The 12,802-nt window shown below is 39.7% G+C and overlaps 1 protein-coding gene across 6 annotated transcripts in view; it reads left to right on the top strand.

The window, feature by feature from the left end:
• The window catches only part of rnf111 (ring finger protein 111), a 137,163-nt gene extending 124,726 nt beyond the window's left edge, over positions 1–12,437 (top strand). For 3 of the 6 annotated variants that reach the window (XM_085968709.1, XM_085968705.1, XM_085968706.1), the window contains 6 exons: positions 1,561–1,686; positions 2,495–2,627; positions 9,629–9,721; positions 9,857–9,952; positions 10,139–10,260; positions 11,266–12,437. In XM_085968709.1, coding sequence (XP_085824835.1) covers positions 1,561–1,686; positions 2,495–2,627; positions 9,629–9,721; positions 9,857–9,952; positions 10,139–10,260; positions 11,266–11,383 — 688 coding nt within the window. In that variant the 3' untranslated portion in view covers positions 11,384–12,437. Of the gene's footprint in view, positions 1–1,560; positions 1,687–2,494; positions 2,628–3,243; positions 3,404–5,171; positions 5,290–9,628; positions 9,722–9,856; positions 9,953–10,138; positions 10,261–11,265 lie in introns of those variants that run through there. The other 3 variants (XM_085968708.1, XR_015073824.1, XR_015073825.1) reach the window with 3 other exon arrangements.
• The last annotated feature ends 365 nt before the right edge of the window (positions 12,438–12,802 follow it).

Below are 12,802 nucleotides of genomic sequence, written 5' to 3'. Positions count from 1 at the left end.
ACTTGTAAATTCCCATATGGCCCTTGGAAAATTAAAAGTTGGATTATCTCAGTTTCATACTTGTGACCTTTCTAAAGCCAAAATATCCGCAGTTAATGTTACCATTTGTGTAATCTCCCAGTTTGTATCTTTCAATGTTTTCTGTATGCCTTTCTGGTCTCCACAATTTTGAATAAAACAGTATCAGTCCATGAGTTGTTACTTTGAGACTTACTAATTTAAAATCTAGACATTTGACAGCAGGTCTGATGAAATTGGACATTTTCTATCACTCCCCTGAAGACTCGGTGGCTAAATGTCCTGCTGGAGATGCCTCCATCGGTAAAATCTAACCCATCACATTTTCCAGCATCCCAATGATTAATGGTACAACATTATATGTCCATCATTACTGCCAATACATCACTAGACATTGGGAATATCTGTATACAATAGGGGTACAGCATTGCTAAATGATGCGTAACATATCGAAAAATTTAAATGGCCACAACAGTCACTTAAATTAATGGAAGGACGATCGATGAAGACTTCCAAGATTGGTAGATTTCAGCACTGTTCTCAGACACCATTCTGTGAGGCTGCCTGCACTTTATGCTGCTGCAGGCATCTGACTCCTGCAGCCGCAGCAGCAGCTATTTCCTGGCCTTCCCTCCCTCAATAGCAAGCTTGAAGCATGGCCAATAGTACCCCAGCAGCAATGTTCCCTTTAAGCTTTGTGGCTGTGGAGCTGCCGCGCAGCCGGCTCACCGGCTTTTAAATGGGAAAAACCACGCATGCGCAGTATTTTGAATGGGCTGCACAGCCCCTTAAAATTAAAGGGAATATTGCCCAGCAGCCTGCTAAAATTATGTCAAGTAACCTGATCGCAGAAAATTCACCAGACACAGTGCCGACTGTACCGTGGACGAATGGAAAAGCCCATCCCACCAAACTTGTGCTGGCGAGGATAAATCTTAGCTGGCGAGGATAAATCTCAGTTGTAATATTTTGATGTCCAGCATTAGACCTGGCAGGTGGTGATTCTGTTGCTGTTTAAACTTTTAGGTACAGCTCAGAGATATCAAAAAAAGCTAATTTAGTTATGGGTAGAAACTGGTTAGTTTAATAAAGGTACTTAAAAAGCTTTTAAGTTCGCATTCCATGGTTATACTATTTCTTTCCTGACATGCTCAAAAAGACTGGAATCTTGAATGCATGATGTAAATGTATGAAAGGGACTTCCTTTCCTGCTAAATGTCATTCAGTGCTGTGACTGAATGTTAACTTCAATCTAAAGCCCCATGACCCCAAAACTGCAAACCGAGAATTGCAAATTTGGCCAACATGATTGTATTAGCAAAACGAATTTAAAAGATCAAATTTGCCTCGATATTGATTTTTGATCAATAACAATATTTACATATCCCATTTAATCCAGCAGAAAGCAAAATGTTACATAGTCCTAATTTTGAAGGTTATAGTTGTAGCTGCTGCTCGTTGTCTGGCATTTTAGTTGACATGTATAATTTGAGTTATTACTGTATAATTTTGTATATATTAACTATTGTATTTCTTTTCCAGTCGAGCACATGAGCGACCTCCACCACATCCACATCGTATGCATCCTAATTATGGCCACGGACATCATATTCATGTTCCTCAGACAATGTCCTCACATCCTCGACAACCACCAGAGAGGCCAACCTGGTCAGTGCAGAATCTTTCTGTTTAATTTGTGCCTGAAACCATTTTATGCTCCAGTTTCTGAGCTGCATGGGGTAGCAGGGCCCATGGTTTTATTCCTATGCTGTGGTGTGATTTCATTGTTAACTTATTGAAGAGCATCTATTCTGTGATGTCAATAAAAGTTTTGAGTGAACTTAGAAATCAGTGAGTAATGATAATGTGATTGAATTCGCTAAACATCTTCTACAGCGATGAAAACAAGGGCCTCATCCCTGGGTTTTCAAATGCTAACCGCCTACTGTGTATTACCAACCTATTGTAAATATCTTCTTTGCTGGTTGCAGCATCTGAAACAATAACATTTAATACACTCTTGAATCTTATTGCCCCGTTGAAATAAAGTTTTGGACTTTAATGAATATAAAGTAATTTCATGGTCAAAGAAATGTTCTAAATTACTTATTGGTCATTTTAACAGAAAACTATTTGTTCTGCATGTCATTTTGATTTATTAGGCCATTGATTTTGGAGTTTATGTAGAAAATTGGATCAAATTGCAGATCCCCAAAACACTGGCGAAAGCCCTGGAATCCCATGTAGTAGAAACAGAATTCAAGTTACTCGGTCACTACAGACTAGTGGTCCTGGTCAGATGATTATACTCATGATACCTGTGGGTTCTTTCTGTTGGTTATTCATTGCTTTTTCTAAATATTATGTAACACTTTGTTACTTTGTAGCTATGAATAATTGAGGGGACTAAGTATAGTAGTGCAGATTTAATACTGTTGTGTAAAGAATTAATAAACTTTTTTCTAACCCATTGCAGGGACCTGGGCATCGAACCAGGGGTGACTGCAGCACCATATCCACCAAGTCACCTTCACCCTCACCTGGCTCATTACCACCCACCTCCCCCTCCTCGACTTCACCATTTCCCAATTGGAGCACTGCCGTTCATGGTGAGCAAAAAAAATGGATAATATTTCACAATAAAATGGTCCTAAATGTGATCAGAAATCATGTTTATGACAATTGCATTTTCAAATGGTCACTTATTCAACACTGGAATATTTAAAAGATCATTGTCATAAGCTTAAATCCACCTGACTTGATAGAATCCAGTATGGCAGACTGAGCCACTGTATTTTAATACTAGTTTCATGCACTTGTTGGTTTATGTATGTAGTTTGCATTGTAAATTATTTACAAATGGTATTGTCAAAAATGTGGCAGGCTTGCCGCATTGTATGGTGGTGTTGCTATAATTACTCACCTCTTTTAATTTGGGGGAGGTGTGGAGGGAGAAGGTGTTGTGCACTGCTGCTTTCACTACAGGCTTCTGCACTGAAAAAACAGGTATAAAACCTATTAGCAGAGCACAATAGCGGAAAATAACACTATGTACCAGCTTTAAAAGATAAGTAAACTCTAGGGTGTACTTTCAATATAAAACTCCAATTTGTACCATAATTTTTTGAAGAATTTTGCAATCTATGTTGGGAGAAGTCATCCATTCAACAAGACATTTCCTCTTTTGCACATAGAACATTCATTTCAGGTTTCTGCTTTCCCCAGAATCACTCCAATAACTTATGTTGCAGTAGTTGCTTGGGAGTACCAATTAAACGCTTCCAGGCTGATCTGACGTGCTGACTCCCAAATAAATGAACGGAGATGCTGCAAGACATCCTTTAGCTACTACCTCCGCCCTGAAACAGATGTCAGTGGAGCACCTGTGAGTGCTAATGGAGACCTGAAAGTGGTTGGTCTCTGCAGGAAATATCTTCCTGATTGATGGGAGATATGCTGCAGTTTATTTGTTTTTAATTACAGAATAAAGAGTCCTTTGTACTGGCACAATATTTCCCTTTTAGTATCGGAAGATTTCAATACCAAAATGAAAATATTGGATTTTATGCAGAAAACCAATCTAAATGGGAGATATTCTGGTTCTGTAGCTCTGTAATTCTGCTTTATTAATTGGCATCAGAATTACAACGACAAAAACATGCATTTATATAGAGCCTGTAGTGTAGTAAAATGTTTCAAGGCACGTCACAGGAACGTTATAAACAAAAATTTGACACCAAGCCACAGAGAGATATTAGGACAGTTCAAGGACGTAGGTTTTAAGGAGCGTCTTAGAGGAGGATAGAGAGGCAGATGGGTTTAGGGAGCGAATTCCAGAACTTGGGGCCCAGGCAGCTGAAAACACAGCCGCCAATGGTGGGGCGATGGAAATCTGGGATGCGCAAGAGGCCAGAATTGGAGGAGCCCAGAGATCTCGGAGGGTTGTAGGGCTTGAGGAGGTTACAGAGATAGGGAGGGGCAAGGCCGTGGAGGGATTTGAACACCAGGATGAGAATTTTAAATTCGAGGCGTTGCCGGAACCGGAAACCAATGTAGGTCAGCGAGTACTGGGGTGATGGGTGAACGAGACTTGGTGCGAGTTAGGATACGGGCAGCAGAGTTTTGGATGAGCTCAAGTTTGTGGAGGGTAGAATGTTGGAGGCCGGCCAGGAGAGAATTGGAATAGTCAAGTCTAGAGGTAACAAATGGTGTGGTTTCAGCAGCCGATGGGCTGAGGCAGGGGTGGAGACAGGCGATATGACGGAGGTGGAAGTGGCTGGTCTTGGTGATGGAGAGGATACGGGTTGGAAGCTCGGTTCGCGGTCAAATAGGACGCTGAGGTTGCGAACAGTGTGGTTCAGCCTCGCAGTGGCCAGGGAGGGCTAATAAACAGATATTCACTAAGTTGTTAGGTGATAAGTTGCTGTTGAATGCATCAGTTTTAAATTGGGATTCTAACTGAACATTTTATTGTTGTATATTTCTATATTAAGTACAGATTGCCCAATTGAACTTGAAATGCATATAAAATCCAGAACTAAATTTCAATCTCAATAGACAAATGGCCTAATTGGAGCTGTTTTTGCAGCCATTTAATGGCAGTGATAAAAAGAAAAAGATGATGATTACCGAATGGTTGTTAAACTCATGGAAACCTTGAGATAAACTGCACCTTCTAGCTTTTCCCCTTGTGTGCTATTTACCACCCTAAAATAAGTTAAATATTATTTGAAAATTCTTCTGTTGTTGTTAAAGCCTTGTTAATTTCACCAGCTTCTTTTTCTGAAAGATTAAGATGACTAGGTAGGAATTAGTTCACCCTCTGAGCTGGAGTTCATTCAACATAGAAGCAGCTGAACTTTTTGGCATAGTATTTGTTCAAAGAAGGCCAAAACTAAGCCGGGAGTTAAATATAATTTTCAACCCAACCTACACAAGCAGATAATGCGCACAATTTTCAAAACTTGAAGTGTAGTTTAATCTTTGTTTCTGATTTTAAATCTCAAGATTGATTTCGTACGTAGGATACTAATACTTTTTGTTCTAACGCTATTGATCTGTAAATCAGACATTTGAAATCTGGCCACGTCAGTGAAATGAGCTATACGATTTCAGTGTTCTGCTTCATTTCCTATGGTTTCTACTCCCCATAGCTGGATTAACATCCTGGCCATTACTTGACTAATTAAGTGACTTAAGCTGCTTGGGAGCTACAAAATGAATATTATTGCAGGCGAAACAAAAACAGAAAATGCTGGAAACACACATCAGGTCAGTCAGCTATTGTGGAGAGAATAAACAAGTTAACGTTTTAGATGTGAACCCTTCTGTAAAATATGTTTATAAGAAAGTTCAAAGTGATTAAACATTTAGTATATTTTAAATCTTTTGCCCCACTACGCTAAATTTTCAGGGGGCAGCGTCACTATTGAAAAGTTATTAATGCAACTTTTCAACTGTATTTAGCAGGACACATCACAAAATTGCCGTGACAAATATGGCAAATGTAAACTGCTTAAATTAATATAGCAATTTTCATGTATTAAAACTTCTCGGGGCCCTTAAGGATAAGGAGGAAAATAGGGCAGGATAAATTTGAAGGCAAAACAGAGGAAGGACAACAAGATAAGTTTTTTTTTTTTTTTTTTTTATGAGCCATTTTGAAAGAAATGGGAGAAGTAATGAGATTCAGTGGTTTAGGGAGAGATTTTTTAGAAAACATGGGCATATTAACTGAAGGATTTGCTACAACTGGTAGAGTGGAAGTAATGGGGGCCAAGCAGTAAGGCAGACTCTGAGAAACAGAAGGTGCAGATTGGAGAAAATCATTCAAGCAGGGAACGCAAAGGCTGTGGTGAAATTTGAAAATGAGGGCAAAGACCTTGAAATTGATATGCTAGAGAACTGGGAGTCTTGAACCTTGTCGAGAACAGATGGGATTGCGTTGCACAATCTAGTCTGAGAGATGTTACCCAGTGTGACAAAATTGTGAGACATTAACAGTGTGCACTGGACATAAGACTTATAGGGGGGAAAATGCAGTTGTTTGCGCCTCCCGTTAGCGCCTTAAGAGGGCGCTAATGGGGCGCAAAGCAACTAGCGCCCGGGCACGGCGATGTTTGCGCCGCTCACGAAATTAACTAGACATTTTGCGGCGGCGCTAAACACTACCGCCACGATCTCCTGCGCCGGCAGATTGTGACGTCAGTCGAGTGCGCAGCGCCTCGGACCGGATATTGAGTGGCGCCCCCTGCCTTACCGCCTGCCGCTAGCAACGACAGGTTGAAGGGAGCGTTATGCTGTCAGAAAGGGACAAGGGGAGCGCTATTTAAAGGCGACCACTTCCTGCCTTTTTTTGTCGGTGACATTTTTGCACCACACATTCTGTGAGAGAGAGAGAGCGAGACTTCTGGAGAGATTCAACGCTGTGTGAAGGAGTTTTGAGTACTGAGCAGCACTTTGCAGGTTTATTTTGATTTGCCCTTCCTTGCTTCACCAGCGCTCTGAGGTAGCGCCTCGCTCCTCGGTCTTTGCGCCTTAAGACAGGTGTGAAGTGCCTGATTTAGCGCTCCAATCACCTCCGGGGGCGATAAAAGCCAAGTTTGCTGTCGGAGGCGATAATTAGCGCCAGGCACTAAACTTTGCGCACGGCCAATAATGGCGCCCCAAACAGGGCGATACTGAATTTTTCCCCCATAATATATTACTATTAAGTTGCCCACAGTCAGTTGGAGAATACAAGTTTTTATATGTAAGATGTTATGAACATGCAAACGATGACAGACAGGAAAAGACCCTCTGGTCCATCCAGTCTGTCCCACTCAATTGTGCATCACAATATATACACTTGCCACCCCACTCAAAAACCATGTGATCTCCTGGGAGAGGCAGAAACCCAGATTAAAAAACCCAGGCCAATTTGGGGGAGGGAAACCTGGGAAATTCCTCTCCAATCTCACCCCCGGCCCGGCAATCAAAACTAGTCCAGGAGACCATTGTGACCCTGATAATTCTATGCAGTGCCTACCTTTTGTGCAAAGTGATTTCCACCCCAGCCAGAAACCGGTTTCGCTCTCACTTAAAGAATTTCAACGAATAGGTGTGCACTGCACAAGCCGGTAGCCTGTTCCAGACGTCCACTATTCTCTGGGAAAAGAACCACCTCCTGACATCCAAGCTAGATCTGGCCTTGTACGACTTAAAATTGTAACCCCTGGATCTCCCTAACCTAACAAACTGTCAGCTTGAACACAATCAATTCCCTTCATCATTTTATAAACCTCAGTCAAATCGCCCCTAAGTCTGCGTTTCTCTAAAGTGTAAAGTCCCAGCTCTTTTAGCCTATCTTGATAACTAAGATGCTTTAAATTGGGAATTAGTCTAGCGGCCCTCCTGCACCCTTTCCAAAGCCTCAATATCACCCACCATGTGAGGAGACCAAAATTGGACACAGTATTCTAACTGAGGCCTGATCAAGGTCTTGTACAAGGACAAAATAGTATATGTTGTCTTATAGTCCATTGTCTTATAAATACTTCCCAACATAGATAGCTCTAGCTATCGCTTCAAGGCATTGCTCCTGAACCTTTAGAGATCTATGCACTAGAACATGCAGATCTTTCTTTCTCCACCTGCTTTAATGCTTTTCCCGGAAAAGTTTATGTATGTTCAGTATTCATCCTGCCCACATGCATAAAGCTGCACTTTTCCAAGTTAAACCTCGTGTCAGTCATGAGCCCAATCTTCCAATACATCACGACCCGCCAGAAGCAGTTGAGCATTGTATACAGTCCTGACACTTGTACAAATCTTCGTATCATCTGCAAACTTGCGGGTCATGCCCCCAATACCTACATCTAGATCATTAATAAAAACAGTAAAGAGCAACAGTCCCAACACCAATCCCTGTGGAATACCACTGTCCAAACATATCCAAATCCATATATAACTACTTTCTGCTTACGGTCTTCCAGCCAGTTCTCAATCCAGCTCAATATATTACGACTAATACCAGAGGCTTTGATCTTGTAGAGAAGCCTCTTGTGTGGTACCTTTTCAAAAGCTTTTTGGAAGTCCAAGTAGACAATGTCTACTGGGTTTCCCTCATCCACCATCTTGGTGACTTCTTCAAAAAATGTAATCAAATTTGTAAGACATTACCTCTTTTTTGACGCTATGTTGGATGTCCCTAATGTGTCCCTCTGTATCTAAGTAATCATATATTGCATCCCTAATGATTCCCTCCAGCATCTTTCCTATTACTGATGTCACACTAATGTTGATGAATTGAGAGAGATTACAGATATTTGCTGCAAAATCCCACCTACTGACCAGAAGCTGCAACTGTATCATTATACGCAACGGTTTACATATAGAATTTCCATTTGAAATGTTTACATGGACACTTTCAATGTAAAATGTTGACATAAAAGTATGACCTCAGGAATTGCATGCATACACAATGGCCCTGAAGTCGTGGTCGGCGACGTAGCTAAGGAGTACACGCCGACATCCGAACGAAATCCGCACTTACTTTGTGCGAACCCCCCCTTCGAAAAGTTGCTTTCAAACGCTGCAGAGTTGTGCACGACGTAGTGGCCCATGGATCCCAGGATCGCACTGTTGTGCCTGTGCAAACCTGGGATCAGGTGGGGCGGTGCGCCTTTCATTTACTGACTCTTAGCCAACCAGGAGACAGAGGAGATTGCTGATTTGCCCACACCTCATTTTAAATAATTTAGCAGCCAGAAATGCTATTTTATTAATAAATTACGATCATTGCAAGAGTATTTAATACGCAAACCAAGATTTCAACATTAATAGAATTTGATCACTGAAAAGTCTTGAGATACTTTTTACTGAAAGTGTCCTTTAAACCATGAAGCTCGGTTAGGATGCTTTTTATACAATGCATGCAACTGAATTAACATCAGCCCTTTAATTCTGGACCATGACAATATAAGCCTATAATTACAGTCTTATAGTCCTATCGAATTCATTTCTCCTCTATTGGACTAACTTAAATTTTTTGATTAGTTTAAGTAATCTAAAATCGACAGTTTAAATGTCTGATAACATGAGGAAATCATGAAAATGAATTAAATCCTATCTAAATAGAAATTGGAAAATAATTAAACCAAAACTACAAAAGGCTTTTGCTCAACATTAATATAATTTTCTCATCCCCCCCCCCCCCCCCAACTCCCCTTACGCTGAGCAACAGGCTCCTGCGTCTGTTTGCACCAGACGTTAAAAATTTCAGGGTAATTAATGCGCAGTAGGTGGACAATCGCCCACCTTTTCGCTGGCATGTTGATTTGAATGAGGAGGTGAAACATGCAGCAAAGCCCATGTGCAGTCGGAACTTGACAGATTGCAAGTTCAGGATTTAGCGCGTGCAAAAATCCCGAACTTGCACTGAATTTCACATGCGATATCACGGCGCACTCTGAGAGCACGCCGTCATATCGACCATGAATTCAGGGCCAATATTACAATAATATAGATAGATACGATGATATCTCTGCAGACTTGACGTTAGATGGGAGTTTCAGGACTATTGTAATATATTTTAGCTCAGCTGTCTAAGATTATTTTTCTTCTTGCATAGGCTGTACCTCCAGACATGGCAGGCTACCCTCACATCCGCTACATTTCCTCAAGGTTGGAAGGAAGGTTTCCAGGCCTCAGAGCCACCTATGAGGTTGGTAGTAACAGGACCAGAAAATGTAACTGCTTGAAATTAAAATCGTGATAAATCTTGCTCTTTTATATGAAGAAGAATGTGAGCATGTAAAAACAAAAATGTGTACATCAAGGTATTCTTTTTCATTCATAGGATTTGCTACATTTAGAAGAACGACTGGGTAATGTTAATCGAGGTGCCTCGCAGGGTACAATTGAGAGATGCACATACCCACACAAATATAAAAAGGTACAAACACTTTCTTATTCAATATTAATTTCCATTTTATATTATAGAAATGATTCATCCTTTCATGTTTTAACAGCTTATAAATTACTTTTAATGTTAAGCAAGTGAGTTGAAACTAATATTGCAAATGCTTTGTGTGATCGCTATGGTTAAACCACCTGACAAACTTGAATTTGTGGTAACAAGGCGATAACTGACTTACAGAGGAAACTGCAGTACAAACAAGAGGAGGATGATGGAATAGAGGATGATACTGAGGAGAAATGTACCATCTGTCTGTCTATTCTAGAAGAAGGAGAAGATGTTAGGTAAGATGGTTTTGTAGGTAAATATTCTCCTTGGTGTTTCGATAAATGCAAGCAAACATTTCGGAGTCTGAAGCTTTTCATAGACAGTTATTTGAATCCTTACAAAAATGATTAAATGCCAAAAAAATCTTAATTAACTATCAAACAGACTTTGTGCTGAAAAGGGCAATCGTTTGTCGAGTCTTTCCAGTTAATGAACTGCTGTGTTGAGTAATTTGGAACTTGGGTAGCACTCCACCTCACTGATGTCAAAAACCACGTTCTTCCGTACATAACTGTCTCTGATCTTGTAATGAGTCAATGTTTGAACCGTAAAGAAAAATGTATTTGGAATTATTAAGTACCTGATAAACTAGTTTGCAGTATCTATCAACCTGTAACCTCTCTGCATATGATTATCTTGCTGTAACAAAATGTGTCTGTTGTGGTTGCTGAAACACAGCTATATTGGGGCTTAAGCTTTTTGTTTTTGTCTGCTTTTGATATAGAGACCATCATTTGTTAGTCTCAAATTCCTGAGGGATAGTAATACATACCTTCTTGAATAATGTGATTTTTTAAAAATTTATCATCCCTATCAAATTGTAATTGTTTTATTCTATCACACAAGAGGATTCTTACTATCCATGTCCCTTATCAAAAATCAAACTATCAAAAAAGAAATGTTTTTGCAGAAACTGTTGAGGGGCCTTATTTTGGGAAATGGTTAGAAGGATTCCTCAATCCATAACAATGGGGGGGAAGCTAAATAAATATAGTGGAAACCATGTGATTTCTGGGTGTTGACTAGATCTGCTTATGTTAATTCATTCTTTTCACCAGTCAAGCATAGGTTACTCCCTATTTATTTAGATGGCATCTTAAATGGAGAAAAAAATGTTTTAAGTACAGATTTAACTGACATTGAAAGGCAATACTAATGCTGAGACTCCCTTTTGGACAAATATGTGAGCATATATATCTAAATAAAACTTATACAATGCTTTTTTTCTCTCCTTCATACAGGCGCCTTCCCTGCATGCACCTCTTCCATCAAGTGTGTGTGGACCAGTGGCTGACTACCAACAAGAAGTGCCCCATCTGCAGAGTGGACATTGAGGCTCAGCTGTCTGCAGATAGTTGACATCTTATTCAGTAACTCTCCTCAGTACTGCAGACAACCAAAGATGGCATGAATAACCTGCGCAGATTCAAAAGCATTGAACCTAGAGTGCGGCTACGCCACATAGTACAATTTATGCTAGGCCTACAATGATATTTCAGTATAGAGTTTAAATTTTAATGTATTTATGAAGCTTTTTTATGTGGCTTTTTATGTTTTTCCAAGTCATTTTATTTTGCATGGTTCCTTGGATTGCATTTCTTTGCACATAACGGGCTTTATGTCCTCAGACTTGCAGGCAAGATTAGCTGCTCTAGATAGAAATAAAGTCATTTTCATGATGCCTTGCTTTACTGGAATAGAATATGTCATCAGTCACTAACCCTGGACTTTAATTTAAACATTTATATTAGATTGTGTATATAGATTGTGATCTGTTCATTAAGGAGGAATATCAAGACATTCCGTGATTAGGAAAACAGCTGCTGTATTGTAGAAACTCATCATCAGACAGCAAACAACCAATCAATGGGATCCCATCCCAACCAATTGCCATTGCAAGAAGTATATATCCAACCATATAAACTGTTTAGGTTTTTAATAAAAATCCATTCTTGTTTGGCACAGTGGTAGATGTAATTTTTAAGAATGTCAATATTCTACAAGACTAATGGGTTCACAAATTTTGATTTCATTGTTTTCTTTCACTTTTGTTTTTGATTTATTTTGGTTTTCCCTTTTCTTTATGATTTTAGCTGTTTGGCTGCCATTAAACAGCTCTAACAAACACTAATGTTATCTAAATTAGCTGTATTGCGTATACTTGCACATCTGATGATTTGTAATGGTGAGCTAGTCAGATTGTAGAACAAGGTTCTGTATGAAGTCATCAATAAGCACGTCTAGGTAATGTATTTGAAGGCAGATTGCAGAATTATGGCTGTTAAAGATTCAGGTGAAGTGTTGGAATGCAGTACTAATGGCAGGTATCCATGCATTCACAGATTTGTAAAGGTCCCTGGATGCATTTTTCAGGGGGACTTAGTTTTAAAGTTAATAAAGATAGTTAACTCCATGTGTGGCTGTTTTTCTCTTGTATTAAAATGTTTCTCCAATTCAACAAATGTTTTTTTCCACTTGCATCAAATATATCACATTTTATGTTGATATTCACACTGTTGATGGTTGTTTCTAATTACATTCTGTTTTACTTCTGAGCTATAGCTTTATTAATGGCTAAGGAAGGAAAAGGATGCTGGTGATTTTTTTTTTTATGCAGTGATTTGTAAGCACCAAAAACCTTATCAACATTGGTCCTTTGTAGTGTGTGATCAGACATCTTCCATTTTAAAACACCAAATTGCTGATGTTTTGTCTGGCTAAGGAGAACTGATGTGGCCGGGCTTAACTACAAAACCTATGGCATTGAAATTATGCTGC

Source organism: Somniosus microcephalus, chromosome 27, assembly GCF_052327205.1.
Source record: "Somniosus microcephalus isolate GS21.2 chromosome 27, FLI_Smic_1.0, whole genome shotgun sequence".
In the NCBI taxonomy this organism is placed as follows: domain Eukaryota; kingdom Metazoa; phylum Chordata; class Chondrichthyes; order Squaliformes; family Somniosidae; genus Somniosus; species Somniosus microcephalus.
This window is presented reverse-complemented; position numbering and strand designations above follow the sequence as displayed.